The sequence below is a fragment of the Chaetomium fimeti genome (genome assembly GCF_033439085.1).
Source record: "Chaetomium fimeti strain CBS 168.71 chromosome Unknown B0H64scaffold_1, whole genome shotgun sequence".
Taxonomy (NCBI): Eukaryota; Fungi; Ascomycota; class Sordariomycetes; order Sordariales; family Chaetomiaceae; genus Chaetomium; species Chaetomium fimeti.
Window position 1 is genome coordinate 4,643,071 of NW_026944329.1, and position 26,922 is coordinate 4,669,992.

The 26,922-nt window shown below is 58.6% G+C and overlaps 10 protein-coding genes across 10 annotated transcripts; 4 read left to right on the forward strand and 6 right to left on the reverse strand.

Annotated features, from left to right (window-relative positions):
- Positions 1–928: 928 nt before the first annotated feature.
- On the reverse strand, positions 929–1,246 carry B0H64DRAFT_383172 (uncharacterized protein). The gene has a single exon (XM_062802930.1). The coding sequence runs from the start codon at positions 1,221–1,223 to the stop codon at positions 939–941; it is 285 nt and encodes a 94-aa protein (XP_062664814.1). The 5' UTR covers positions 1,224–1,246; the 3' UTR covers positions 929–938.
- A 591-nt stretch (positions 1,247–1,837) lies between these two features.
- Positions 1,838–4,580, forward strand: B0H64DRAFT_35035 (uncharacterized protein). The gene is made up of 2 exons (XM_062801427.1): positions 1,838–4,318; positions 4,366–4,580. Exons 1-2 carry the CDS (start codon positions 2,052–2,054, stop codon positions 4,394–4,396), a joined length of 2,298 nt encoding a protein of 765 aa, XP_062664815.1. The 5' UTR covers positions 1,838–2,051; the 3' UTR covers positions 4,397–4,580.
- Positions 4,581–4,841: 261 nt separating this feature from the next.
- B0H64DRAFT_438387 (uncharacterized protein) lies at positions 4,842–8,140 on the reverse strand (the record flags this gene model as incomplete). The annotated part of the gene is made up of 2 exons (XM_062806343.1): positions 4,842–4,850; positions 5,888–8,140. The coding sequence occupies 2 exons, from the start codon at positions 8,138–8,140 to the stop codon at positions 4,842–4,844; spliced, it is 2,262 nt and encodes a 753-aa protein (XP_062664816.1).
- Positions 8,141–9,296: 1,156 nt separating this feature from the next.
- On the reverse strand, positions 9,297–10,869 carry B0H64DRAFT_35051 (uncharacterized protein). The gene has a single exon (XM_062801437.1). It carries the CDS (start codon positions 10,726–10,728, stop codon positions 9,493–9,495), a length of 1,236 nt encoding a protein of 411 aa, XP_062664817.1. The 5' UTR covers positions 10,729–10,869; the 3' UTR covers positions 9,297–9,492.
- Positions 10,870–14,355: 3,486 nt separating this feature from the next.
- B0H64DRAFT_438389 (uncharacterized protein) lies at positions 14,356–15,241 on the reverse strand (the record flags this gene model as incomplete). The annotated part of the gene is made up of 3 exons (XM_062806344.1): positions 14,356–14,572; positions 14,704–14,872; positions 14,956–15,241. 3 exons carry the CDS (start codon positions 15,239–15,241, stop codon positions 14,356–14,358), a joined length of 672 nt encoding a protein of 223 aa, XP_062664818.1.
- A 645-nt stretch (positions 15,242–15,886) lies between these two features.
- On the reverse strand, positions 15,887–17,216 carry B0H64DRAFT_471247 (kinase-like domain-containing protein; the record flags this gene model as incomplete). The annotated part of the gene is made up of 4 exons (XM_062807873.1): positions 15,887–16,409; positions 16,485–16,699; positions 16,772–17,055; positions 17,119–17,216. The coding sequence occupies 4 exons, from the start codon at positions 17,214–17,216 to the stop codon at positions 16,065–16,067; spliced, it is 942 nt and encodes a 313-aa protein (XP_062664819.1). The 3' UTR covers positions 15,887–16,064.
- A 495-nt stretch (positions 17,217–17,711) lies between these two features.
- On the forward strand, positions 17,712–18,978 carry B0H64DRAFT_370445 (uncharacterized protein; the record flags this gene model as incomplete). The annotated part of the gene is made up of 4 exons (XM_062802086.1): positions 17,712–17,861; positions 17,935–18,417; positions 18,630–18,796; positions 18,894–18,978. The coding sequence occupies 4 exons, from the start codon at positions 17,712–17,714 to the stop codon at positions 18,976–18,978; spliced, it is 885 nt and encodes a 294-aa protein (XP_062664820.1).
- Positions 18,979–19,916: 938 nt separating this feature from the next.
- Positions 19,917–21,080, forward strand: B0H64DRAFT_35146 (actin cortical patch SUR7/pH-response regulator pali). Its single transcript, XM_062801465.1, has 2 exons — positions 19,917–20,219; positions 20,288–21,080. Exons 1-2 carry the CDS (start codon positions 20,017–20,019, stop codon positions 20,772–20,774), a joined length of 690 nt encoding a protein of 229 aa, XP_062664821.1. The 5' UTR covers positions 19,917–20,016; the 3' UTR covers positions 20,775–21,080.
- Position 21,081: 1 nt separating this feature from the next.
- On the forward strand, positions 21,082–22,788 carry B0H64DRAFT_450071 (uncharacterized protein). The gene is made up of 2 exons (XM_062807114.1): positions 21,082–21,499; positions 21,580–22,788. Exons 1-2 carry the CDS (start codon positions 21,257–21,259, stop codon positions 22,693–22,695), a joined length of 1,359 nt encoding a protein of 452 aa, XP_062664822.1. The 5' UTR covers positions 21,082–21,256; the 3' UTR covers positions 22,696–22,788.
- Positions 22,789–22,882: 94 nt separating this feature from the next.
- Positions 22,883–24,058, reverse strand: B0H64DRAFT_438394 (uncharacterized protein; the record flags this gene model as incomplete). The annotated part of the gene is made up of 1 exon (XM_062806345.1): positions 22,883–24,058. The coding sequence occupies one exon, from the start codon at positions 24,056–24,058 to the stop codon at positions 22,883–22,885; it is 1,176 nt and encodes a 391-aa protein (XP_062664823.1).
- Positions 24,059–26,922: the final 2,864 nt, after the last annotated feature.

Sequence of the window (26,922 nt, forward strand, 5' to 3'; positions counted from 1 at the left end):
TGGAATGCAGATCGCGCGGGCCGAAGCTGCATGTGTCAGATCACAACTGGCTGATGAGAGATGCTAGACTGATCGTCAATAACTAGTGCTTGAAGTGATCAAGCGTCGGCTGGAGGTTAGCGTGCTCTTATAACTCCCTTCTTTGCAGTTAGCAAGTGGCTTCCATGTTTGAAACGCATAGGCCCATCGAGGCTGCGACAAACGGAAACGCAACCCCCCGGAAACGATGTTTCGCATGTGCGACTCCAGAACCACTGAATGAGTCGTGGCGACTTGGGACCGACGCAGATCAGCGCGGATGTGAGAATCTGCTGCAAACCCACCGTTTCCACAGCAAAGACAGCAGCAACACATTGAACAAGTTTTGATGTCGTTGAAGAGGCGAATAGGCTGGCCGCATCGTCGATCGCCGGCTGCATCTGCTGGCATCACCATGGCCACGGCGGGGCGGGTGCAGCGTCACGCAGCGCCCGTAGGAGGGGTAAAGTGGTGATTGGGCAATGCAATGCAGAGAGACGCACGCGCGCAGCGTTGCCCGGTGCGAATCGACGACAAGCTGACAGGCACCAGACTCGACAGCAAAATAAACAGCAACTTGCTGTTGATCTCGAGCTCTTTCTCCAGACTCCAAACCGGCTGCAACAGCGCCGACGAGTCGTCGTTTTCCAGATCGTCAAAAGGTTGTGGAACCTTGAACCAAAGGCCCAGACCCGCTCTCCTCGGCGAGGGCGGGGGACAGGCGTGACAGGGTCTCATCGCAACAAGGGGAAGGAGGCTGTGCAGTTTTGATTTCTTGTCGCGTATCTCGCGGGCTGCCGCAGAATGAGCTGGAGACGCAATTAAAAGACTGCGCCTAGGTGGATTCGTCATGGCCGGAACGAGTGAGTTTCGGGCTTGGAATACTATTTGATACGATGGAATTGATGAAGGCTTTGAGTTTACGAGGAGCGACCTCTGGAAGCGGAATGCAAACCTCCATCCAAGGTCTGGACCGAGCCCTCAAAGGCGGGGCGAGGGAGGTCTGCAGGTGAAGTGCCGCACGCATAGGCGCCGCCCCTGAGTTTTCCAGGGGAAGGAGCCACACATCCACGGGAGAAAGCGCGGAAGATGCGGAGGGAGCAACTTCCATGCAACGCAACTTCCCCTGCTTGGCGACGCTGTTTCTCACGGCCAAGATGCCCGATTCTCGAGCCAAGGGCTTGGGATTTCTTGCCATGAAGCATTAGAAAATAGTGAGAGTTCGAGGGAGGATGATTTCATTAACTAGTTCCTCCGCTTGATCGGGTTCCGAAACTTGGTGGAGAGGTAAAGATGTTGGCGGACCCATTGACCGCACAGACCATCTGTTAGGACTGTACCTTGCTTCCACATGGTTCGCAGCGTGTCGCAGTGTATCACAGCGTAACCGTATGCAGTCTTCCACTATCCCGCCGATCTAATCTCCCACCCGGCATTAACTGTCGATACTTGGCAGTAACCCCTTGCAAGCCCTCTGGGCCTCTTCACTGTCCCCAACCCCGTGTGTCCCTGTTTTTGTCTCTCATTACGCAGCGCTTCCCCGTCACCCGACACCAAACACACCTGAGGCGACCCGCCGTCCATTCTTTCACTCTTTTGACTTGATTACCTTTCTCAACCACCAAATTAGCACTTTGTTCGCGCTCGACGAGTTATTCTCACCATCGCTGATACGCCTCGGCCAGGGATTTCGACTCCGGATTGAACGCGCTTTCCTTGTCGGCAGACTTCACTCGCTTCATCCCCCTGCCGAAACTCGAACCGCCTTCCCTCCCGAGGACATTTCCGTATTTTGCCATTCGAGATTGTTCAGTGACCACGCGATTTCACTTCTTTAGCACATCTCACCAGCGCTTCGTTTGCTGGCTTCCACCACACCCCGATTCCGAGTCTAGAATAACGGCGACCCAGCTGGCGGACATCGAGAAATCGATCCATCTGGCTATTTAGCCGCCGACTTCATTCTTCGGACAGCGACAACTTTACGACTCGTCGATTCTGCATATACCTATACACCTTTGGATACCCACAAAATGCGGTGGTCATTATCAAGGCCGCTTGCGGCCCTGGCGTCACTCGCCGCCCTCGCCTCTCCCGTGCTCTCGGAGCAGATCCTCCAGTCCAACTCCCTGAACTCCTGCCAGGAAAATTCGGGCTTTCAGGCTAGCTTGTTCAAGGTCGTTTTCACGCCAAACAACCACACGGCGAACGTCGACATTGTCGCCGTCTCGTCCGTTGAGGGCAACGTCATGTTCGATGTCTCCATCTCGGCCTACGGATATGAAATCATCAAGAGGGTGGTCGACCCCTGCGACGCTGGCCTGGCCGGTCTCTGCCCCATGACCGCCGGCAAGATCCCGCTCAACTTCAACCTTGACGTCGGCAAGGACGCCCTCGGCCAGATCCCCTCAATTGCCTACAATTTCCCTGACCTTGACGCCACGGTGAAGGTCTTCATCAACAGGACGGGCGACGGGGCCGAGGCGGGCACGAGTGTCGCTTGTGTCGAGGCCGACATCTCCAACGGCAAAACTGTCGATTTGCTCGGCGTCAAGTGGGCTACCGCTATCGTTGCCGGCCTGGCTCTGGTTTCCTCGGCCATCGTGTCGGGCCTCGGCCACCAGAATGCCGCCGCCCACGTCGCTGCCAACGCCCTCTCCCTCTTTGGATACTTCCAAGCCCAGGCCATGCTTGGCCTTACCGGAGTGCCTCTGCCGCCCGTCGTCATGTCGTGGACTCAGGATTTCCAGTGGAGTATGGGCATTATTCACGTCTCCTTCATGCAGGACATCTTCACCTGGTACCAGCGCGCGACCGGCGGCGCGCCATCCACCATCTTTGACTCTCTGACGACAGTCTCGGTCCAAGTGGAGAAGCGTGCGGTAGAGTTCGGCATGGGCCTGGCGAAGCGCTCACTCGCCATGATGCCCCGGACCATTTCCGAACCCATGTCGGCCGTCATGAAGCGCGAGCTGATCAAGCGGGGCAACATCCAAACCAGCTCTGGCAGCTACATTGTCTACGGCATCCAGCGTGCCGCGTTCCGTGCCGGCATTGAGACGACCAACCTGTTCATGACTGGTCTCATCTTCTTCTGCCTCTTGGTCATCATCACCTGCGCCTCCGTGGCGGCCTTCAAGGGCATGCTCGAGCTGGGCGCGAAGAAGAAGTGGATTCCCGGCGACAAGTTCCTCGAGTTCCGCAACGGCTGGCTCACCGTCCTCAAGGGAATTCTGTTCCGCTTGACCCTGATCGGCTTCCCTCAGATGACCATCCTCTGCCTCTGGGAGTTCACTCAAAAAGACTCTGCCGCCGAGGTTGTGCTGGCCGTCTTCTTCTTGCTTGGTATGGCCATCACTCTCGGATGGGCCGCGTCCAAGGTCATCATGATCGCCCGCCGCTCCGTCATGATGCACCATAACCCCGCCTACATCCTGTACTCGGATCCCCAGGCGCTCAACAAGTGGGGCTTCCTGTACGTGCAGTTCCGCGCCTCCGCCTATTACTTCATTGTTCCGGTTCTGGGCTACGCCTTGGTCAAGGCCATGTTCGTTGCGTTCGCGCAGGGCAACGCCACCGTCCAGGCCGTCGGCTTCATCATCATCGAAGCCGCCGCTCTGATCGCCGCCAGCGTGCTGCGCCCGTGGATGGACAAGAAGACGAACTCGTTCAACATCGCCATCTGCGCCATGAACTTTGTCAACTCCATCTTCCTCCTGATCTTCACCGAGGTCTTCAACCAGCCGCCCCTCGTCACGGGTGTCGTCGGCCTCGTGCTCTGGATCGCCAACGCCGTCTTCGCCCTGATCCTGCTGCTCATGCTCATCGTGAGCACCATCTTCGTCTTCTTCCGCGAGAACCCCGACGGCCGGTACCAGATCATGGCCGACGACAGGACCTCGTTCATGAAGTCGCAGACGCACCTCACGCAGACCACCGAGCTGGACGCCCTTGCCGCCACCGCGCGCGGCGACAAGTCCGGCTTCAAGGGCGGCCTGGATCTCGACGATGATGCCGAGTCGATCACGTCGGACTCGATGCGTCACAAGACCGAGCACTTGGGCGTGCCCTCGGGGAACAACTCGGTGGCGGGCTTCAACCGGTCGGCCAGTCCTTCTTCCCCGGCGATGCCCCTGTTCCCTGCCGAGACGCCTCGGAGCCCCCCGCGGTACAACGATCGGCCGGCCAGCCCATTCAGTGCGCAGAACCGCCCGGCAAGTCCGTTTGGCCAAAACCGGCCCGCTAGCCCATTCGGCGCGTCAAACAACTCGCCGGCTTTCCGGGCCCAGAATAACTCGAGGTGAGCAAACCAATCTTCTAGCGTAAGGACTTCGCTAACTGTCTCAGCCCTTGGCAACGCGGTGCTGGTTACGACTAATGGATGTCGCCAAAGCGGCCATACCCGGCCTCGTGGTTGCATCTGACTATAATGATAAACGGGACACGGAGTTTTGCCTTTTTCGAGTTTGATATATACGGCCGCACGTTTCCGCATCCGGCTTAGGGAGCCTTGGGATATCAACGGCTTCTGTAGGGGACGTCCTCCCGAAGCAGATACCCGTGGCGTATTTGGCCCACAGCGCCGGTCCGTGTTGGATACACGACGGTCCTCAATCGACATCATCCCTTATATTCTTTCCCTTTTGTCGACTGATTAGCTGGGGGCATGAAAAGGCGTCGGGGTCGGGACCTGGGGTGGAATGGTCACTTTGTTTCCTTTTTTTGGGTATTGTCTTCTACACAGACATGCTGCGGGAAGAGGCGTGTATTGCTTGGGCGAGAGCTCGAGTCTTGATTTGCTTTCTTGACTTATCATACCATATCTACTTGAGCTGTATATATACGCACGGGTTAGCCCGAGGGGCCCTGTACAGCTGGGCTGGAAGACGGGCGTTGCGCTTGGGGTTGTTGGGTTTGAGATGGGGGTTTGTTTTTTGTGCTGGCCGGGACAGGATGGGATGCGTTGGTTGTAGTTAATTCAACCGAATTGGACATCTGCTGGCTTACTACGTGTTTAATTTGCTGTTACCGTGCTTGTTTGCGATGTTGGCCAGCCACCGACTCATACGGTCGAGTATTTACTCCTAGGAGGGATTTGTTCGCCCTTGAGAAGGCAGACCATCCTCGTTTTCTTATGTTCTCATTGCCCTCCTCTTCGCCCTTGAAGCGAGGGCGTATTAAGTTGTCTCATGTTTGCTCAAGCTCAGTGCGATATGGTAACATCAAAGTAATATTGAGTAGCACAGCTATTAAAACAAGCTAACTAGATTAGAGTGTGAAAGGAGCGTGGTCGATCAGGAAGCAAAGGCAATTCCCACAACTCCCCGTGGCGCTCCATACCTCGACTGGAATCCAGCTCCAACTCGGTCCCTTCATCTGGCGTTCATCGTCTCTCATACACCATTACACTTCAGCCGACGTCGACAAACTGTTAGCAGACGGTGGATATAGCGAATACGACCGGACAAAACGACTCGGTCCCGTCCTTGGAAGTGGGAAGGTCTGCACTCCATGTTGAACAAAAGCACCCAAGTAAACCGACACCGAAAGAAACAGAGATGAAATAGAAGCGAACAGAACAGAGAGAAGCGAACAGAGAAGCGAACATGAAAATCCAACCGTGACAAGCGACACAACCAAACTAAACCCCAACACCAACCCCCTCCCCGGCATCCTCCATCTTGACCGCCCGCCGCCCCCTCCTCCCCATCTTCCTCCCCATACCCATGCCCCTCCTCTCACCCTCACCTTCCCCTTCATACCCATCCCCTCTCACCCCAACCATATCCCCCCCATGCACACCACCCCCATCCCCACCCATCTCAACATCCCCCTCCATACCCACACCCCCCACACCCATAGAACTCACACCCCCCACCCCATTAACACCACCCACGCCCATGCCGCCACCCATCCCCAACTTGGACACGTCCCCCCCCGCGGCTTGCACCATCCGCGCCAGCCGCGCCTGGAACTCCCGCTGCCGCTCCGCCTCCTCGCGCTCTCTGCGTGCTTTGGTCTTGGAGCTGCCCGAGGGCGCCACGCCCGTCATGAGCAGGGTGCGGTCTTGCGGGGTGTAGTTTACGAAACCGCCGTCTGTGTTTTGCGGAGTGGAGGAGGGGGTTTTGGTGGTGGTGGTGGTGGTGGTGGTTGCTGGGGGGGGGCTGCCGGGGGTGTGGTTGTGGGTGGGATAAGGGTGTGGTTGGGGGTGGATGGGGTTATGGGGGTGGGGATGAGGATGGGGATGGTTGTGAGGGTGAGGGTGCGCGTGGGGATGGGACGCGGGGAAGGAGGTGGAGGTGAGGGAGACGGGCCTTGACGAGGGCGAGGTGTTGTTGTTATTGCCACTAGTACGGCGACGCGCGGGCGAGGCAGATGGATCAGCGGCGGCCGCCACGGCCAGGGTATGGTACTGGTGGTGCAGCGAGGACGACGACGACGACGTGCGCCGCCCCGTCCAGCTCTTGCGCTTGCGGATCGCCGTGCTCGGGTCGCCGCCGGCCGCCTGGCCTAGAGTCTGCATGGACGCGCTGCGCCGGTGCAGGCGGCCGTTGCCGTTGGGTCCCGGCGCGGGCCCGGCTGCCGCTGCGGGGATCTTGGGTGATGGCGACACCGACGCAATGCGGCTTGTGCTGGTGCTCCCGTTGCCGCCGCCGCCGCTGACTGTGCGCCCCTTGCGCGGGGACATGCCCGGGCCGTACTGGTGGTGACGGGCACCCGACGACGGGGCACGAGGCTTGGGCCGGCGGTGGTGGTCGGCCCGGGTAGGGCGGTGGTTGTCGCTGTGCGGGACTGTCGACGGGATGCCCCGCGGCTGGGGCATGTGCAGCATCAGGCCGTTGGGGTTGAAAGTGGCCGTGGTGGTGTCTTCGGTGCCCGGCGGGGCGGGGTACTCGAAGCTCTGCTGGTGCTGCAGCTGGATGGCGAGATTGAGGGAGGTATTACGAGCATTGGCGGCGGCGGCGTGGTATGACAGGGGGAGCGGGTCGGTGTCCATTGCGTCCGGCGACGGATCCCACCAGGTGTTGGCGTCTCCATTGCCAAAGTACGTGGCCGGCGCCGTCCAAAGCGTCTTGCCGTCTGTGGTCGTCATGGGTAGCTGCCAGCCATTCATGAGCGGCGTCGACATGGGCGTTTGGGGCATGGTGGTGCCGTTGAGCTGGAGCGGGGGTATGAACTGGCCGTTGAGCAAATCGTGGTTGAAGGGATCATCAAGAAAGCCGTTGACAAAACTGGCCTCCCTGCCGGCGACAGACCGTTGCGCCTCGTTGGGCATGCCGCTGGTGAGTGGCGGCGACGGCAGTTGGGACTTGGAAACTTGCAAGTTCTCTGGCCGCTGCCAACCAGACGACTTCGCCGGTTCCAACTGCGCAGTCGACATGACCGGGACCGAGGGCGAGGTCAACGGTTCCGGTTCCGACTTGACCTCCACCTTCTTGCCCTGTAGCGTCGCCGCCTTGTTGCGAATCTTGGTGCACAAGTTCCCCAGACGGCTAGCTTTGCGGGGGCTGGTCGCCTTGGAAGGGGGCGACGCGGGCTCGGACGCAGAAAACTGGGGGATTTGGATGCGCGGTGACCCCATCCTCAAGCCCTCGAGCTTCAGAAGCTCCGAGTCCGAGATGGAACCGCCCCCGGGGGCCTCGCCGAAGCTGCCGTAGGACATCCCGTCGGCTTCGGTCTCTGGGTTGCTAAAGGCCGTCATGTTTGTTGAGGCTCGATAGAGAGGGTGCAACTGCGGCCGTGGCCGGTAGATTCTCGCTGCTGAGCTCGAGCTAGCCGCGTTGTTGCTGTTGCTGTTGCTGCTGCTGCTGCCGTGGTTGATATTGACTGCCGACACATGTCCCTGAGTCCCAGGTCCCTGATGTCCTCCACCGGTGGGTGGGAGCATCTGGCCAAATGACAGGTGTGGCGAGTCGGAGAGACCAGAAACGCCGAACTGGCCGAAGCCGCCACCCCCTCCAGAGGCAGATTCCGCGTCGGAGTCGCCGAGCTCGACGTACTGATCAAAGAAATCCGTCGACCCCGCCTCGGCCGCGTCCTGCCAGCAGAAGCCGCCCTTCTCTTTGTTCGCCGAGGAGGGCAGCCCGCTCGTCGTAAAAGCCATACCCCGGACGCCAGCCATTGTTGGTGGACCACAAGCCGTTGTGATGGTGCGCTGCGGTGTTAGATTGTGTTGTTGGTGACAGCTCTTTTGAATTGCCGGGTATGTATGTGTGTGTTTTGTTGTTCCAAGCGGTCATGGCAGTCAAAGGGGGTACCGCGGGGGGTAGGTGAAGGGGTCGACGGGAAAGTCAACAATCCACTCAGCTTACCACAGCAACAGAAGATATGGGGAGAAAGGGGGGGAGGGGGGTATCCAAGACATTTGTAGACAGAGTCTCGTCGACGCAGGTACCCTGGCCCTGCCGAAGGAATGGAGGGTTGCCTCGAGACGATCTCGCATTCCAGACTCATCACGATCCTGATCCTGCAAGTCTAGCCAAACCTAACGTCTCCCAGCGGCCGGATCATCACAGGCCGAGTGCCGTGGTGACGTGGTGGGGACTTGGTTTGAGCTCACTAAGCCGACAAAGAAGCGCCCACATGCTTTGTTGGGTTTGATTCCCAGCGGGGGTGGCCGAGCGAAGTCCGTTGCAGGGGACAAAGATGGGTCGAGCACTGGAATGATGGGAGTCAGAAGGGTTGTCTCCCCTTAGCCCGGCTTTCTCCGGCACTTCTCCCCCGTTACTTGTCTCCCTGTGTTGGCGGGGATATGGACAAACATTGTGGAAAACAAGCACTCCCTAGTCGCGTGAGCTAATCCTGTAACAATCAGGTGATGGGGACAAGGTAGAGATGAAACTGACCGAGAGATGGGGGTTGAGGCGGAGCACCCTTCAATGCTCAATAAATAGAGGTGGGCTTGCCGTCGTGTTGTCCCAGTTATCCCTTGAAGAACCCCTGGCAAGCAAGCAAACACAGTTATATTCAGGGCAAGGCGGGGCGGCGGCGCGCGGGTCAGAGCAAAAAAAGAGCGGCGGGGAGCTGAGCCCTGCCGCCATGAATGAATGGCATGGATATCTTGAGCATCTGCTTTGTACATTGTCGCAGAGCCTCCTGACGATCTCTGACGTTGAAGATGAAAGGTACGTGGGTATGTACAGGTACAGAAATAAATGGCTTTGTGAAAATGACACCAGTTTGGTTCGCGATGGCCTGCGAAGCCCCCGCCAGTCTATGAGCGTCTCTCCCCGTGTATTCCCCGTGGTATCCAAAATTGCAAACGCCCCAAGACATGCAGTAGATATGCAATCCCGCACCACCGGCAGAGCAAAGGGCCGGTTCCCTGTGCGAACTTCTTTTTAAAACTTCCAAAATGGTTCCTCGAACCAGCTCGAAACTGCAAAGCTCGGGAGACGAAGAGGGGTATATAACATGTCGTTTCACACACAAAATAAAACAAAACAAAACAAAAATAAGATGACGTGTCCAACGTCAGCGCGGAAATTCGATGGGCGGTAGGGGTGGTGATTGCGCCAGCGACATGGCGGGCGAGGTAACGGCCGAAGTGTCGGCGCTCCCGCGAGTCTTGGCCCGCTTGCGCATTCTCGGGCGGCTGCGGATCACGTTGGCACAGCGCATGGCGACGTCGGCCGAGAGGCGGTATCGCAGGGCTACGCCGCCGACCGTGTACTTCCTGACGCCACCGGGACCGCTGGCGTACCGCAGCGGGATGGTGCTACCCTCGGCCACGGCGAGCAACTCGTCCCGAAAAGCGGACATGTCGCCCGTGTCGGTCTCGTCAATCTCTATGCTTGTGCCCTCAATGGCGCATTCGGGGTCGGCTTCAATGAATCCTGGGTCGGCTTCGATGGATCCCGGGTTGGCTAATTGCAACCCTAATCCCGGTAGAGATGGGGCCGGCACTGGCGTTGGTGTCGGTGTCGGCCGGGGCTCGCTGCGAACGTTGCACTGTGTCCCATCCGCAATCATGCCCTCCAAGCGCTGGTCGACCGGGCGGGTGGTGGGTCGGAGTTGGCCGCTTGCTTGCCGCCGCGGTCGCCTCACATCCAACAGCCGCCTGTCCTCCGGCTTCTCCGGCTTCTCCGGCTCCGCCGGCTCGGCATAGGCCTCGTCAACCTCGATGGGCTCGCCCATATCCAGCGTGGGAATGGCAAGCCATGATGGAATGGTGCGGTCCTCCGAAGGGGGCGGTGGGTGGAGCTGCGACTGGCGGTTGGCATCGTGAGCCGCCCAGGCCTGAAACCTACGCGACTCGGGGCTATCCACGCTTGCCGTCGCTGTGGGCAACAGACGAGTTGGCTGCTTCGTCTGCGGTTGGCGGCGCCTAGGGCGGCTTCGGTGCCGTTGCTGCAGGTCTTGCTTGCTTAGCTTGCGCGCCAGTCTCTCGACGGTGCGTCCCGGAGAGAGAATCCCATCTACGTCAGTTGGTGGTAGTGGAGAAAGGTTGGATATTTGTGGTGCATGTGGTACATGTGGTGTTTGAGAGTGGTGGTAACGGGAATAGCTACTGGGCCGGTATTCGCCTTGCTGTTGTTGGAGACCCCCGAGTTGCAGGTCCGGTGTGAGTGTTGGTGTTGGTGTTGGCTGTGCTTCTTCGTCTTTTGCGTTTTCTTCTGGAGGCACCTGCACCTGCATCTGCAGCCCGTCGATGCTCCCCTCCCATGTTGCAACGCCCGCCCGGGACCCATCGGCAGAGGGCGCGTCCATGGTGATGGATCGAAGGCGAGCCAGACCGACTGCGGCCGGTGACGCAGAGAGGCGGCGGATTGTGCGATGCCGCCGTAGTCGAAGGAGGTGAGTGGGAATGGGGAAACACAGTGATTAAGAAGGCATCGGTGCTCTGCTTCATGTGCTCTGCGCCTTGGCGGCCACGACAGGGCTCACTCGGCGCCGCCTCGAATGATGGTGTTTCGAGGACGCTGATTGTGATTTCGATCCTGATCTTAATGCTGTGAGTGTGTCCATGTAGGAAGTGGTAACTGTGCGCTGATGTGTCCTGGTTGTCCTGGCGTCGGGTGCCCTGGCGTGTCCTGTGTGTGTTGTCTGGTCGAGAGCCAATGCAATGCAAGGCACGCAAAGTCGAGGTCGGGTGAACCGTGGCAGCGGGTGCGGGAGATGGCAGGCATACCACACAAGACGGGGCGAGACGGGGAAAGTGGGAAGCGAATGGTGGGAACGTTGACGCTAATTCATCAATATCAGCCGCTAAAGTGCCGAAGAAGGGTCACAATCGGAGCCGACAACGGCAACTGGGCCGAGCGACCTGGGACAAGACGTGTCTGCAACAGAATGGATGGATGAATGGATCGAGAACTATCAAAAATTGTCGAAAATGGTAAAACCTTCAAAAATGGTTGCAAAAGAAAGGAGCTGCCCGTTGCCGCCTGCCTGCCTCGTGGAATTGATGAATCTGGAAGCAGAGCGTGACTGCCGAGCCTCCGAGCGTGCAGCATGCGAGCACAGCAGGAGACGCCCAGCTCGCACAAAAAGGAAGGAAGGAACCCCAGGGGGGGAAAGTGTGCCCAAATGCCAAACGGCCCTAGTCTCGGTCTAGCAAAGTGTTGTCTTGGTAAGCTCCGTGGCTCCCCGTCTGTGACCCGTCGTTCCCAGGCTCCTTCAGTTTTCTCTCCCTGTGCCCCCCGCCCAGGCGAGCTTGGCCACTGAACTGGGCGCCCGAGGTGTCTTTGGGAAGGATGTCGCCGGGCTCTGCGGTCAAACGAACCGGGAAGAACGTCCTCTGGGGTCTCTTGATTGGCTGCCAGCCCGGGGGGAGCGACTTTTTGGGTTACTCACACTGTGGGGCGTGTGGAACTCGTTTTGAGAGCTGCCTGTGGGCGACCCAAGCCATCGGAGAGTGAGGTGCGTGCACGCACAGGAACCCAGGGCGGAAAATGCCAAGGCGTGGTCGGCGGGTCAATTCCGCCCCAGTTGGCGCCTCCTGTGCCCTGATTGAGCAGGAGGTTCCACGTCTGGTGCCAGTGTCAGACAGCTCAACCTGGAAGCCGGGAAAGATGAAGAAAAAGGCCTTGAGGACTGACTGCCCAAATGGAGAAACGATCTCAGTCAGTCTCTCCGAGATCGAGAGACAGTGCCCGCTGAGCCTTATCACAACAACCCCTAGTTAGTCCGCGCCCCAGCTTTGGCTTTGTTTGGCGTTGCCCGCATTTGTCGATGCCCAGATTCGCCAGAACAGTGCCAGGTCCCAAGCGAACCCGGTGCCGACGCTTTGGGAATGGGGGGGGCCACTGGCGGGTGCAGAGGAAGATCCAGTGGGGTTACACGGTGTTGTGGGGCTGTGACCGTGGCTTGGAGCTCGACCAATGGAAGGTCGGCCCGAGATTGGGCGCATGACAGTGCCTGCTCACTTGTTCGAGTCCCGGGGCCGTGGTTCCCATCTTTCATCAACGGATCTTCTTCTTCCCAATCTCTCGGCAGGCAATCCGACGGCTCAAATCAAAAGCGGGCACCAACCCCAGCGACTCGCCAGTGCCCGCCCAAAAGTTTAGCGCCACTGGGCAGTCCCAACCGTGCCAACTCGACCCCGACATGGCGGAGATTGCACCCGGGGCCCCTTTTTTCTTTGTTCAGATCAGAAGATCTGGTGAGTTTGTTGTGAGTCTGGGCCGATCATTCGTAACGGTTCCACATTACCACATCCGGGCAACGTATCCAGCGCCATCTGCAGCGCCATCTCTCCTCCCCTCGCCCCCACAAATTCATCAAATAACTTCCGCACCTCCAAGTTGAGTTAACCAGTTAACGATTTGATTCCGGGCTACGGAATATTCGTACATTGTTACCACCAGACCGCCCGACCAAGCCGCCCTGCGCCATTATTTCTGCACAAACACTGCATCGAATCGTGGCCATGCGCCGTTGGCTTGTCGCAATGGGGGCTTTGCCTGCATACTGTGTAGTGTATGGAGTGTAGTCTATGTTACATACACACACCAGACTGCCGGGCCTTTTGTTTCATGCCCAAAAATAAGACCAAGAATAAGACCGGCCAAGGTGCCGACCGTTGCCTTATCAAGTATCCGCCGAGAGTACAACCTTGGGCCGTCTCTCGGAAGCGCTGAATGCTACCAAAGCCGACGAAGAACCCGGGCTGCTGAACGAAGCTGAAACGCACCGTGCCGTAGTTATCACGCAAAACCCCGGGCAGTGCCGTTGCTGGGGCCGAGATCCGGGCCGCAAAGGTCCCGCTTCCGGCCCCAATGGGGGCCCCTCTCGCCCGCCGTGTGATTCGTGTAACAACAGCCCATCGGAGTTAAGAGGGCGGCCGTTATTATCCATGCCCTCCTGCGCGGCCGTGGCGGTCCCGCGCAGAGTTACTCTGTGTGGGTGTGGGTGTGCATATCGGGAATGCGCTCTTCGTGGCGTTCGGCCCGAGGTTGCTGCCGATGACGGGGCCTATCGAGAGAGGTGGTGTTGAACAGCTTTTGAGTCACCTCCCTTCCCCTCCATCAGCGCGCATGCGAAAGTCGTCGGGATGCTACGATGTTGGAGAGTCGAGAACCAGTTAAATCTTGCTCATCATCACGAATCTGACATACCAGACACCCCCTCTGCGCGATCATTGATGGCCGATTAGCTAAGGGTGGGTGGCATCTACGAAGCCGACAGACTCAATCAAAAGAGCGCAAGGGTGAATACCATATAACTAGAGATACTGTTAATCATACACCAGTCCAGAGGAGTCAGCATAAACAATAGACAGTATCCACGACCACGGCAGATACAAAAGACAGCGGCCCGTCTCGCGGCTAGGGCTGTCTGTACCTACACCGTAGTGAAAGCATCACCCTCCCGCGATTCCCGCCCCCATGGCGGCGGACACGCGGCCGGCGGTCACACTTCCCGGCCGGCGTCAAGGCGGTGTGCCCAGGACCTCGCCGGGACGCTTAAACACCTATCGTCTTGTATCCCATCCAGACAACATATCCGGAACTTGCCGTGAGGGTGGCGGGTGTCTCGGGCGCATTCGACACAGTACGCGAAAAAAGCAGCCCTGAAGGATGTGCCGGCCGCGGGTTCGGTATTTGGGGCGAACCTTGACGCCTCACGCGGGGAAATGGCGGTGGACTGGTCTGGACCGTGGGTTACCTGCCAGCCGGCCCCCGTGATGGGGAGAGCATCTGGTACGTGGTCGCAGTCACCCGGTGGGAGGGTTGACTACCTAGAGACGTGACTGAGCAGAAGAGGGTGGTCAGGAGTGGGTTATTCGCATAACACGCTATCCTCTAGCAATAGCAATAGCAATAGCAATAGCCCCCCAGCCCAGAACCATCCCCCCTTTTCCTTTCCCTCCAACATTCGTCCGTCGCCCTCGTCCTACAGCTGGCAAGCGTACGACTCGCAGCCCTTCTCCCACACGGTCGCCGTCTCGGTCGCGATCGTGATTTCCACCGTCGTGAACGTCGTCGGCCGGGTGACGGTGGTGGCGTAGTGCGTCGACCCGGCCTTGGTGTCGGTGTGCGTGACGGTGGCGAAGTGCACGTTGGTGACGGTGCTCACGTGCCCGACCTCGCTCGTCCACGTCGTGTCGTAGCTAGTGTGGGTGGGTTGTGAAGGTTAGTACCTCGCTTTCTTTTTCTTTTTTTATACGGGTAGTGCTTTGTGTACGGCCTTGGTGGCCCGTTCTGGAGTTCAGAAGAAGGAAAGGGGGGGTCTAATACGTACAAGAGAGGCATGGTATTGGTGACGTGCGTCGTGCTGGGGATGGTGTGCGTCACCGTCGTCACCTGGCAGACCGACGTCGGCGCATAGCCGGGGGACGTGAGCGTCTCGGTGACGGTGTACCACGTAGCCGTGAGAGTCTCGTAGGCTACCGTGGGGGTCAAGGTGATGGCTGTGGGCAGGATATTAGCGACTTCGGACAAGGACGGCGCTTGTGGAACACGGGAAGGGAGTAGGGCGCGGGGTGTAGCTCACCCGGGAGTGTCGTGACCGCCGGAGAGAAGACGGTGGTCCTGGTGTTGATGGTGCGAGTCTCCTCCTCAGTCTTGGTGGAAGTGACGGAGCCGAGAGATGACACGCCGTTCGTCACGGTGGTCGTGGCAAGCCATGTCGTCGAGTAAGACCACGAGAGCCAGCGAGAGGTCGTCGGGCACGCGGCTCGTGGGGCAAGGGCGGCGGGTACTTCAATGGCGGGTGCGGCCACGACCGTCACGGCCAGCAGAGCCGGGATGGCGAGGAGGGAGGAAAGCTTGGGCAGCATTTTGAATATCACGACGTGGTGCGGCGAGGGAGGGAGACGAGACGTGGAGACGGCAGCATCAAGGCTGTCCGGTGACAACGGGCGAGCGTTGCACTTTTATAGCTTAAGATTACCTGGGCAACGGTGAATTGTTGAGTGTAGGCATGGGATGGAATCAAGCAAGCCCGAGTCTTCTTGAGAGTCTAGGCTCATTGCTCCCGCTGACCAATGTTCTATGTATGTATTTCTCTATTCCATCACGCGGGGTAGTGTATGTATGGTCGGCGGGGGTTGACTGCCGCTGGTGGTGGTGACTGTGCCGCAACCGTTTACATCTTACCGCGGTAGGATGGACGGGGTAATCTCCACCGAACATTCGGGACCGAGATGGAGCGGATGAGGATGCTGAGGCAGGAATTTATCAGCTAGTAGGTGACATTTCACGATCCCGGTGGAACTTAGGGTGGTAGAAGGATCGGGATTTTAATGCAGGGAAGTGAGTCCGGTCGAGCTTATTATGGCAAGTTTGGGGGACAAAGTGCGAAAGTGCGTACAGGCAGCGAGCAAGAATGCCAAAATACCACTTGCAGCCCGCGTCCCAAAAGGGGATTCGGACCCCGACTGCCTCCGCCTCCGTCTTCGCTCCGAATACCAACATCCGTGGACTCCGAGTCCAAGTCCAATTGTACTGATGAATCTCGAATTCGGCTTGGTCTCACATCGCTCATCGGGTTTCTTGAATACATTTTACGTACCTACACTACTCAACAGTCACCGATTCTCCTCCCTTACTTATCCCTTTTCGACAAAGTAAACACACCAGCATGGGACGCCTTGCATTTATTCAGGAAGTCGAGTCTGCAAACCATTTGTGCTCCAGTAGCCTGGCAGCCGTCGGTCTGTCTCTGTGATCTAATTTCATCAAGTCCCAGATGAAATCGTGATCTTGGTTTCTGATCTCTGTGGACGATGCACGTTTAAAGAGGCCCCGGTCCTTACCCTCCACGGTGATATTCGTGAGTGCTTCGAGCCGCACGTCGTCGATACCAGGAAGTGTCAAGTACGAAGGCGGGAACGGTCCGAAGTACTTGTGGAAATTTCTAACGATCCCGTCCACGTACATTTCATCATCCGGTTTACAGGCCGGCGAGAAGATGCTGAAGTTGTAGCCGTAGATGAGCGAGATCAGCTACGGGTACGATGGGGACGGTCAGTGATTATACCCCGTACAAGCTGATGACATGAGACGATAATGGGAACCTACCGTTGCCCCAAACGACCAGATATCATGCGCTGTGGTAAAGGGCATCATCAAGGTCGCCTCTGGACTACGGAACACAGGAGTGCCACGGGGGTAGCCACTAGTCGCTTCGACACTGTCGGTCGGGATGGCATCCCCTAGATCCGCGAGACAAACATCCTTGAAGCGCATATCGCCGTCCTGACACAAATTGACGAGGATATTTGCTGGCTTCACATCTGGTCAGAGGTCTCGGCGTTAGTCACAGTTCCCGGGCGGTTAGTAAATGAAGTAGGAAGACATGCCTGTACATATGTATCCAGTCTCATGCATCACGCGCAAGGCCTGCAGGACACGGGAACCGACGCACCTGGCCTCTCGCGGCGAGAGGCCCTTCTCCTTTGCGATCTCTCCAACATGGCAATCGTAGTGTTTCAGAACGATTGCGGCGCACTCATCGGGTCTCGGTTCTTGGATCTCATCAATCATGGGTCGGAGGGAAGAGTTCTCCTGGAAACGGCGCAGGAGCGTTCGTTCCGTATCGACGCGTTTTGGAACATCCCGTTTTATAACGACAACTTGACTCGTCGCGTCGCTGAAATTGCGGTGAAACAGACTTCGTGAGAACATGGATGACTACCGGACTACATGAGCTTACGTTGCCAGCCATGTCGTCGGATATAATCGTTCCGTGATAGTGTAAATGCCCAACCTGCCTTTTAGGCACTGGCCGATGTTAAAGGCCGAGGATGCCATGGCGAGCGATGCTTAGTGGTGAAGTCACCGTGTAGAGGCTGTGGTGTTGACCTTTCGTGAGTCCAAAAATGGGGGCGGAAAACGGAAGTTCCCATGTTCGGCAGTTAAGGAAACGCCGAGACGGTAACTTTGTGATGAAGTTTGCTCGACCGGGGGGACCTAACGCTCGGACAACAGAGGTGCAGTGCAGTGCAGTGCAGTGCAGCGCAGCAGACCATTCCATACCTCAAGGACCAGGGAACTTTCATACCAGGTTGAGGTGCAGTGCCTGAGAGTGCTTCTCAAAAACAGCCTGCAGTTGCTGCTGGCTGCCCGCTGTTGGCTGTTCAGGGGGAAGAAATTCCATGCAGGGCCCCACACGTCGTTGCTTGGCAAATGGAATCATCAAAGCTTAAACTCTTGCAGTTTTGACGACACTTCCATGTGGATCGCCAGCTCGTTACCTACACAGTAGGTTGTTAATGAAGCAACAATACCCAAAGCGGAAACTCGACGATGTCTCTCCAAAGAGCAGGGCCCGTAGCGGCCAATCTGCGTACCATACTCGTCAAGGTGTCACCATCGCCAGCAACCCTTTCCGAGCGGCGTGCTGTTCTCGGGGCACTGAAGAGGTACGCCGAAGTCGAGGTCTTCAAGAAGCTCCAGGTACGTCACGCTCCCAATCCACCCTTTCTAAACTCTCCAATGCAAAACTAACCCTATCTCTCTATCTCCACAGGACTCATCCCACTTCATCTCCATCGTCGCCCAGCCCCAGATGGCCCACAGCCTAATCGCCAAATCCCCCCTCCAATTCGACGTCGCCGCCCCCCAAAACCACCACACCACACCCATCACCACCACTCCCACATCAACCCCACCCTCCCCCCAAACCAAAACCTTCCTCGTCAAAATCGCCTCCAAGCCCGACCACAACCACAAAACCCACATCCGCGAGGCCCTCACCTACGGGCGGTGGCCCGAGCAGGGCCAGGCCCACGCGCAAGCGCTCTTCCTCTCCGACTCGCTGCCGCGCGCCGCGCTGGCCGACACGGTCCCCGCCGGGCTGGCGCGCGCGGGGCTGGCGGACTGGGAGAGCGCGGGCCAGCTCGCGGCCGGGGGTGGGGATGGGGAGGACGGCGGGGTCGCGACGTGGTTGGTGGGGGGCGCGGATTTTGTGGCGGCGAGGCGGGCGCGGCGGGAGAGGGTTAGGTCGGGGTTTGTGAGTTTGGTTGGGTTGTTTGAGGGGAGGGGAGGTGGGGGGGGATTAGGAGAGAGGGTGGGGGGGGGGGATAAGAGAGAAGGTAAGAGAGGGGATAAGAGAGAGGGGGGGTGTCGTTGAGAGATGGGGTGATGCGCCGCGGCATAGTCATGCTCGGTTCGGTGCGACTGGGTATTGACTAAACGCCTCTGCTCTGCGGTTGGGACTGGCAGCGGGAGTTGGAATCGACTGGGAGTCTCCCCGATATCGCCGAGGCATACACGCAGCCTGCGCCACGGCAGATCTTCACGCGTCGACTCCTCGAGGCCTTGCCGCGCCCGCTGCGGTCGTCGGTAACTATGGTGGTTTACGCAAACAACCCGCTGCTTACCCAACGACAGTCAGTCTACTCGTGCCCGCGTGGGCATTCAATTGCCACGCTGCCGCCCTATTGGATGGACTCTGGGCGAGCACCGTGGCTGTGCTTGAGTCTGCAGAGATGTGCCCTATCTCAGCCGCGGGACGCGTGGCAGCCACAACTCTTTGCTCTCGGTCTACGGTCTGTGGTCGCAACTCCCATAACGCCCCGAGGTCACCCATCTGATGGGGTTGTTATGGTCTCAGGAACTATGATTACCCGAAGGCGGGTTGTCGCAATGTGTGTGAGGCCGCCAGCATGGGACAACGGAATTGTCTCAGATGCATCGGGTCCCGACTCTGGACTTAATCCACATTCACGCAGCTAATGCACGTGTTTGAAGCTGAAGATCAACCTCTGACCAGGGGACAGCTATCCGGACGATGGTCATGCTCGAATCACGACTTCCCTGGACCTGAGATTACCCAACGAGCGAGACCTTTACACCAGAACTTTACTACAAAAAGGTAGAACTAGCGACCGATCTCGCCAATCGCTCTGACAGTCCGAGACTTGGCTGAAGGAGGCGGTGACGGCGCTGCGACAACGTGATGCGGTGGCCGAACAGCCGAAAATCACACGCGAGAAACAGGGCACGGCTGAGCCCGAGAGAACTCCTCGGACCCCTGCTTCGGCATGCCAAGCCCCTGATGCGACCTGGGATAGCTGGAGAGCCACCAATACGTCATAGCCACCAATCACTCGACCAGCCGAAAAAAGAAAACAAGCTCCCGAAGCCTCACTGTGGTTGGTCCACCTGTCCACGCAGCATGGGTTTCTTTGGTGCAGTGCCACTTGAAGTGCCATCACAAGCGTGAAGCTTGAGTGCGAGAGTGCCCAGCAGCCCTGGTGGATCGGCATCGTACCACCCACTAACACCCTAAGCTCGGAGAAAGTCCCGATGACGTTGCTCGCTCTTGTTGCTGCGACGCCATTACGACAGAAAGCTGGGCAAGCAACCCTGGGTATTGGATCATGGACCTGTTTGTGTGTTCGTCCCATCTGAAACGTAGAACCTCTTATATGTCGTCGTCTGTCCCTCCTCTCCGGTCTGCTGTCCCACAAGCCACGTTTCTGTGCTCTCAACTCCCAACGCTCATCATCCTCGAACTCGTGCTTCCCGCCCTCGAACTATCCCGTCCTGCCACTTAAGACATCCTCGCATCCACCTTGGTTGGCATCCCAACCAGAACACCGCAACCATGGCAAGATCAACGGGCTTCTTCCACCACATCGGCACCTTTCTCCTCTTCGCCGCCACCATCCTACTCATCGTAACATGCATCTCGGCCCCCGTGGTCCACAACCTGTCCCTACTCAGGGTCGACCTAGGCGGTGACAATGGCCGCGGCGAGTCCATCACTTTGGGCACTTTTGGCTATTGCCTGAACCGCCCTGAAGCAGAGTGAGTTAACATTCCCCCGCCACCCAAGTCTGTTACCACCACCCGACAGCGACTGACTCCGGTTATAGGGATTCCTGCTCCCAGTCCAGCGTCGGCTACTCCCCCGCCGCGGTCATGGCCTCGGAGGACGGCACCGAGTTCTCCGACTACGCGGAGCGCACGACGCGGGCGCTGACCAGGGCCATGATCCTGCACCCGATCGCGTGCGGCCTCAACTTCATCGCCTTCCTGCTCGCCCTGGGCGCCGGCATGATCGGCTCCTTCCTGGCCTCCATGGTCGCCCTGCTGGCCTTCCTGACCACCGCCGTCGCCTGCATCATCGACTTTGTCATGTTCAGCATCGTCAGGACCAACATCAACGACCGCGGCGCGGCTACCGGTACCGGGGCGTACTATGGCGCCGCCGCCTGGACTATTCTTGTTTCCGCTATCTGCTCCCTGATCGGCGCTGTTGTCGTCTTCTTCACCTGCTGCTCCGCCCGCCTGCACCGCCGCCGGGGGACTACCCACAAGACCGAGTACGCGTCGCCCCCGAGGAGGGGGCGCTTTTGGTAGATGCTTGACTAGACATCTGTCTTTTTGAGCGTGGACTGGTGGGTGACGATATTGGGATTGGAGGGGGGTAATGTTTGGTGATGTGTGTTGAGCGATGATACCACTGTTGTTATACTATGAGAGTAGGTTCCGGGGAACCAGGGAGTTGGTCAGCTTTGGTGGGAGGAGAGGTTTCATGTGTTTACAGATACCACGACGTTATTGTGTTTTTCCGTTTTGTATACAAGTACCTGCTACGACGACTGTCATTATGAATACCAACAATCATAACCAATTTCCGTGTTATTAATAATTAGCGCTTGCTGTTTCTGGTGAGATGAACTGATTGGGAGGCTGGTTTCATCCTCCACTTTTCCTCCTCAACCTTGAACTCAACCTCGACTTTGCATCTCCGGTCATCACTCACCAAAATCATCCTTCGCAACAAAACCATCATCTTATTTTATGCACAGTGATTCAGATGCGAAAAGAAATTAAATAAAATGCAGTATGCCTTCATTTCGGAGCTGGCCCGGCGCAACCGGTACAACCTCCGCACGCTCCGGGAGTCACCCGCCGCCGAGATCTCGGGCGCTCTCGGCGATCTCGGCACTCTGCTCCCGCTCATGATTGCTCTCGCCCTGCAAGGCTCTATCAACCTCCCGGCGACCTTAGTCTTTTCGGGATTGTTTAATATTTTCACCGGCGCCATCTTCGGTATTCCGCTCCCGGTACAGCCTATGAAGGTACCCTCCCTCCCTCTCTCCTCCCTGACTCACCCCATCCCGCATCACTCATAGCTCACCACATCGTGTCCTATCCACAGGCAATAGCCGCTTCCGCACTCTCCACGCCCCTCCCCCTCCGAACAACAACCGCAGCGGGCGCACTCGTTTCCCTAGCCGTCTTCATCCTTAGCACAACCGGCGCTCTCCGCCTACTCACCCGCCACCTCCCCGTCCCCATCATCAAAGGAATCCAGCTCGGCGCGGGCCTCCGCCTAGTGACATCCGGCGCGGGCCTGATCCTCCCACTCTCCTGGCTGACCCCAGCACTCGACAGCCGGCTCTCCACAGCCGTCTTCTTCCTCGCGCTCTTCCTCACCCAGCGCGCCCCCCGCTTCCCCTACGCCCTGCTGCTCTTCCTCCTCGGCCTGCTCACCACCCTCCTTCTCCTCCCCACAACCTTCCCAAACACCAACCACTACTCCTCCCCCCTACTACCCATAATAACACCCCCCGATTTCACCGCCCCCTCCGCCTGGAGCGCCGCCCTCGCCCAGCTCCCGCTCACCACCCTCAACTCCATCATCGCCGTCTCCGCCCTGGCCGCCTCCCTCTTCCCACCCAACCTCCCCACCCCCATTCCCACCCCCCTCACCTCCACCTCCGCCACCCCCTTAGTTCCCCCCTTAGTTCCCCCCTCCCCACCCAGCACCACATCCCTCAGCATCTCCATCACAACAATGAACCTAGCATCCTGCTATTTCGGCGCCATGCCCGTCTGCCACGGCGCCGGCGGCCTCGCCGCCCAAGCCCGCTTCGGCGCGCGCAGCGGCGCCAGCGTCGTGGTACTCGGCCTGGCCAAGGTGCTGGTGGGCGTGCTGGCCGTGTCGGGGGGCCGGGCGGGGGTGATGCGGGTGCTGGGGGGGTTTCCGCGCGGGGTGTTGGGGGTGATGGTTGTGGCGGCCGGGTTGGAGTTGGGGAAGGTTGGTGGGGGGGTTGATGATCATGTTGAATTGTTGGAGGGGGGGAAGGTGGGGAGGGAGGAGAGGTGGATGGTCATGATGGTTACGGCGGCGGGGACGTTGGCGTTTAGGAATGATGGGGTGGGGTTTTTGGCGGGGTGTTGTTGCCATGGGGCGTATGTGCTCGCGGATTGGGTTGAGAGGAGGAGGGGGGGAGGTTGGGGGTTGGGGGAGAGGAGGCCGTTGTTGAGGTGATAGATACGACGAGAGAGGTGGTTGAGAGGTGGGGGTTGAAAGGAATAATAATGGTATGGTGAATAGAAGTGCTACCTAGATCTGACCTGAACCGTATCCCCGATATGCCAAAGTACCTAAAAAAACTACCTCCGTCTCAAACTGCAAACTAATAATGATCTGTGGGGTATCTCCCTCCTCTCACCCCCTAAACAACACTCCCCGGTACATAAGGTTTCTTTGTACGTGCCCTGCTCCAGCTCCCCCAAAAGCCACCCTTCTTTTTCTTCTCTTTCCTCCCTTTCCTCTCCTTTCGCTCCATCTTCTCCCTCTTCCTCCGTGCCCTTTTCTCTGCCCTCGTCTCCTTCTCATTCCCGCCCGTCACTGCCTCCTCGTGGTCGCTCCGCATGCGCTGCAACAGCCAGTAGTTGTACACAAAGAACAAGATGATGCCCATGGCCAGGATGATAGCCTCAACGACCGCCGTGGTGACAGCCTGCGGGCCCCACTCTCCCGCCTGCTGCGTATACACACTCGTGATGGTGGCGATCAGACCAGCGAGGGCGTTCAGGATGAGGGGCAGGTACAGCTTGTTGAGCAGCCAGACGTAGTTGCGGCGCCAGCGCAGGGCCAGCCAGGCGGACCCGAAGGCGCCCGCGATGATGCACACGAAGCCGATGACCAGGGCGGCCGTGTTGGCGGGGGTGAGGGAGAGCTTGGCGCCGGCGTTGGCGCCCGTGCCGGTGCCGGTGCCGCCCGGAGCCGCCACGGGCAGCTGCACCGTCTCGCCCTCCTGCTTGCGCTGGCTGCTGGTGAAGGAGCCCGGGATGATGACGAAGCCCGCGAGCAGGATCCACACGAAGAAGGACACGAGGATGTTGTGCATGCGCGGGATCCGGTCCAGCGACAGGAGCATGTTCATGTACGGTGACTCGGCCTGGCCGGACTCGTTGCCGCTGCCGTAATACCCACCGCCGCCGGGCGCGCCCTTTTCCCGCGGGTCCGACGTCTGGCGACCCGTCTTGGAAAAGGCCGTGTTTTGCCGCTGCGTGGGGTTCAGTGGCCGCGTGCTGGTGGCCGTGGACGAGCTGGCCACCGAGTCGTTGGAGACGTTGGAGTCCAAAGAGTTGGAGTGGCCATGGCTGGGCCCTGCGTACGGGGCGCCTGGCCGAGAGCCCGAGAACCCGGGCGGGCTGGTCACCCGAGGGGGAGGGCCCGATGGCGGCGCCTGTTTGGTCTTGCTAGAAGCCGGTAGAGGCGCAAGGTTGGATGTAGCCTGTGTCCGTGGTGGGGGGCTCCTCACGCTGGGTCTGTAGATGGATGGGTTGGCCTTTGAGGACTGGTTCCCCGGCAGCGGCGGCAAGTTCAGAGGCGGCGAACGCATGTGGCTCGTCGAGGCCTCGCGACGCGGCTGAAGTGGGGGGTTCGGAGGTGATGATCCGAGAGGATTCATCGACGTCGTGTTCGCTGCCTGGGGCTGAGGACTCGGGCGGAACGGCCTGAAGGGGTTGGCGGATGTTTTGTCCTTCGGTTGCGGAGACGTTTTCGGCACCAGCAGGTTTGTGATCGGATCGAACTGCGGCGCGTTTGTCTGTGACGGCCGCGGAGGCGACCCCAACGGCTTCCGAGCAATCGCGTCGGCGGGTCCGGTCCGGGAAGGGATAGTTGTGAGTGCCGGGCCTGGACGAAGCTGGTCTGGAACTCCTGCTTTCGATGGATCAACGGGAGCGAGTGGCGCAACCTTCCCACTCTCTTTTGGGTTGTGGTATTTCGATGAATCGAGATGAGCGAGCGGTGCGCCTTTCCCACTCAGACTTGGCTCTTTTGGATTGTATTTCGATGAATTGAGAGGAGCGGGCGGTACGTCTTTCCTATTCACACCCGACTCCTTTGGGTTCTGCTTTGATGGATCCAAAGGAGTGGGTGGCACCCCTTTCCCATTCGCACTCGTCTCTGTTGGGTTCTGTCTTGATGGATCAAAAGGAGTGAATGGCGGTCCTTTCCCATTCGTGCTCTGCTCTTTTGGTTTGTGTTTCGATGGATCAAAAGGAGTGAATGGCCCGCGTTTCCCACTCGTACTTGGCTCTTTTGTATCGAGTTTCAATGGCTCCAGTGTGGATGGCGCCCCTTTCCCATTTGCACCCGGCTCTTTTGGGTTCTGTGTCGGTATTGCTGGCGCGGCGGACGCCGGAGTCGCATTCTTGGACTTGGAAGTTAGGTTGTCGACGCGCAGGGGCGGCAGCGGCCCTTTCCCATTCGCATTCGGATCTTTGGGGTTATGTACAGGTGCTGCCGGTATGGTAGACGCTGCATTCGCATTCTGCTCTGGTTTGGGAACCTGATTTCCCACACGCAGGGGCGGCGGTGCGTCTTCCCCTTTCGTGTTGCTAACTCCGGCGTTCTTGCGCGGTGATTTCGACGGAATAGGCACGGGACCAGAAGGGGCCGGGCCGGGTTGTTCAGGGAGCGGGCTTGGTTTCTGCCCCAGGCGAGCTGCCCCAGGACGTAACCCATCCGGGACAGGCTGTTCAGGGCGGGATGAAGAGGTGGCGGAGGGACCAGAGCGAGTCGTGTCTGGAACGGGCGGCACCGTCCCTTTCGGTCCCGGGCGTAGTGACTCGGGAATGGGTGGTTGTCGGGAAGCGGCAGGGCCTGTTTGGGCAAGGGGAGCGGGCACGGGTACGGGGCCCGATGGACCAGTCCGCAGCGGCTTTGGGGCTTGCGGCTCCGGGAGATGCGGCGCGTCCTTCTTGTCTTTGGGGCCCGCCGACCTTGGAAAGGAAAAGCTGGGCATGGCTTGTTCTGGTTGGGTTTTGGTGAAGAGTGGCGGTGGCGCTTTGGCGGTATTCTTCGCATGTGGTGCAATGATGGGAATTTCCCCGCCCATGCTCTCTGGGATAGGGACTGGGCCACTGGGGCCTGCTGATCTTGGAAGAGAAAAGCTGGGAGCGGCTTTTCCTGGCTGCGTCTTGGTGTTTAGGGGCGGTGGCGCTTTATCGGTACTTTTCCCCTGGCGAGTGTTCAGATCTTGGGGCAGGAGGATGTGTATCTCTTCTTCTAGGCTCTCCGGGCCAGGGGCAGGGCCTTTGGAGTGGGCGTTTAGCTTCTTCTCGGAAGGCAAACCCCTTAGAGGCGGTGGTTGTGCGTGGGACGTATCTAGACGAGCGCCACCCTTTGGTGGTTGGGTCGCCCCAGATAAGGGAGGCACCTCTGCTTCCGGTAGGCGCTGCTTCTTCCCGGACGGCGGTGCTGTGTCAGTAGGAGCATTGGGCTTTCGTGGTAAAGGCCATGTTGAGTCTGCGGGTGGTTGACCCTTTGCTGGCGCCGGTCCAGTGCCTCCAGTGGCCCCAGGCGCACCACGCTTGGGCAGTCCCCCAGGGGGTATCGCCGAAGAGCTCATAGCGGATAGACTCGCTGCTCGTTGGGGTTCAAGAGGACACCACGGTTCAAGAATTTGGGGCTCACGAGCAAGCGTGAGTAGGTTATATTAATCTCGACCAGTCGATCCGGCGAGATAATGGAAGAGGTTATGGTGGGTTGGACAAAACAAAGTGGCCAAGCGAAGAGAGGGCTCAGAGCCTCAGCCTCGGAAAAGGCGCGCTTGGCTGGATATATTCCAACTGGACAAAATTAGAAGATACATTTTCGTCGAAACAAACGGCGGCCCAGGATGCGGGCATTCCGCTGTTTTACAAAGTTGTGGCCACAGCCCGGCCGGAAACAAGCCCTTCCAAGGCAGTCAAGGGGGCAGCAGACAAAAGATTGAGCCACTCAGCTTCAACACCGAGGGGTTGGAACCGTAAAGGCTCGAGGGAACAAGCATTTTGGCACGGCATTGGCAATGGCTCATGGCGTAAGTAGGTTCCGGGAGGTGGCCGGTGTGCAGTTGTTGGCCGGCTCCGAAACATGCAGAAGAGTGCGCTCGAGGGCGGCACGGAGGGCAACAGTCAGCCCTGAGGCCGGTTTCTTGGACCAGCCGGGTCGGGGCCCGGCCAGCGCAGCCCGGCTCTGAAACTCGGACTGCCAAGGATGGTAACACACCCGTTTCCGTTGGAGAATAAGATCAAGAGTCCGCCAGTAAGTAGTCCGGTTACAAATGACTGCAGTCGGTGTTGTGCTCGTATCGATGATTCAAACTGAATGAGGTCCGAAAATAATGGAGTCGATTTCTTTTGTATCCCAGGCTGCTGCAGTTGTCATCATACCTATTCGTATTGCATTCGCCTTATGGATTGGATTGTAAGAGTG

Coding starts and splice junctions, on each gene's coding strand:
- B0H64DRAFT_35051 (XM_062801437.1), bottom strand. CDS start 10,728: ATGGACGCGCCCTCTGCCGATGGGTCCCGGGCGGGCGTTGCAACATGG.
- B0H64DRAFT_35035 (XM_062801427.1), top strand. CDS start 2,052: ATGCGGTGGTCATTATCAAGGCCGCTTGCGGCCCTGGCGTCACTCGCC. Junction 4,319..4,365: donor CGGGCCCAGAATAACTCGAG/GTGAGCAAACCA, acceptor TAACTGTCTCAG/CCCTTGGCAACGCGGTGCTG.
- B0H64DRAFT_383172 (XM_062802930.1), bottom strand. CDS start 1,223: ATGCTTCATGGCAAGAAATCCCAAGCCCTTGGCTCGAGAATCGGGCAT.
- B0H64DRAFT_35146 (XM_062801465.1), top strand. CDS start 20,017: ATGGCAAGATCAACGGGCTTCTTCCACCACATCGGCACCTTTCTCCTC. Junction 20,220..20,287: donor CTGAACCGCCCTGAAGCAGA/GTGAGTTAACAT, acceptor CTCCGGTTATAG/GGATTCCTGCTCCCAGTCCA.
- B0H64DRAFT_450071 (XM_062807114.1), top strand. CDS start 21,257: ATGCAGTATGCCTTCATTTCGGAGCTGGCCCGGCGCAACCGGTACAAC. Junction 21,500..21,579: donor TCCCGGTACAGCCTATGAAG/GTACCCTCCCTC, acceptor TCCTATCCACAG/GCAATAGCCGCTTCCGCACT.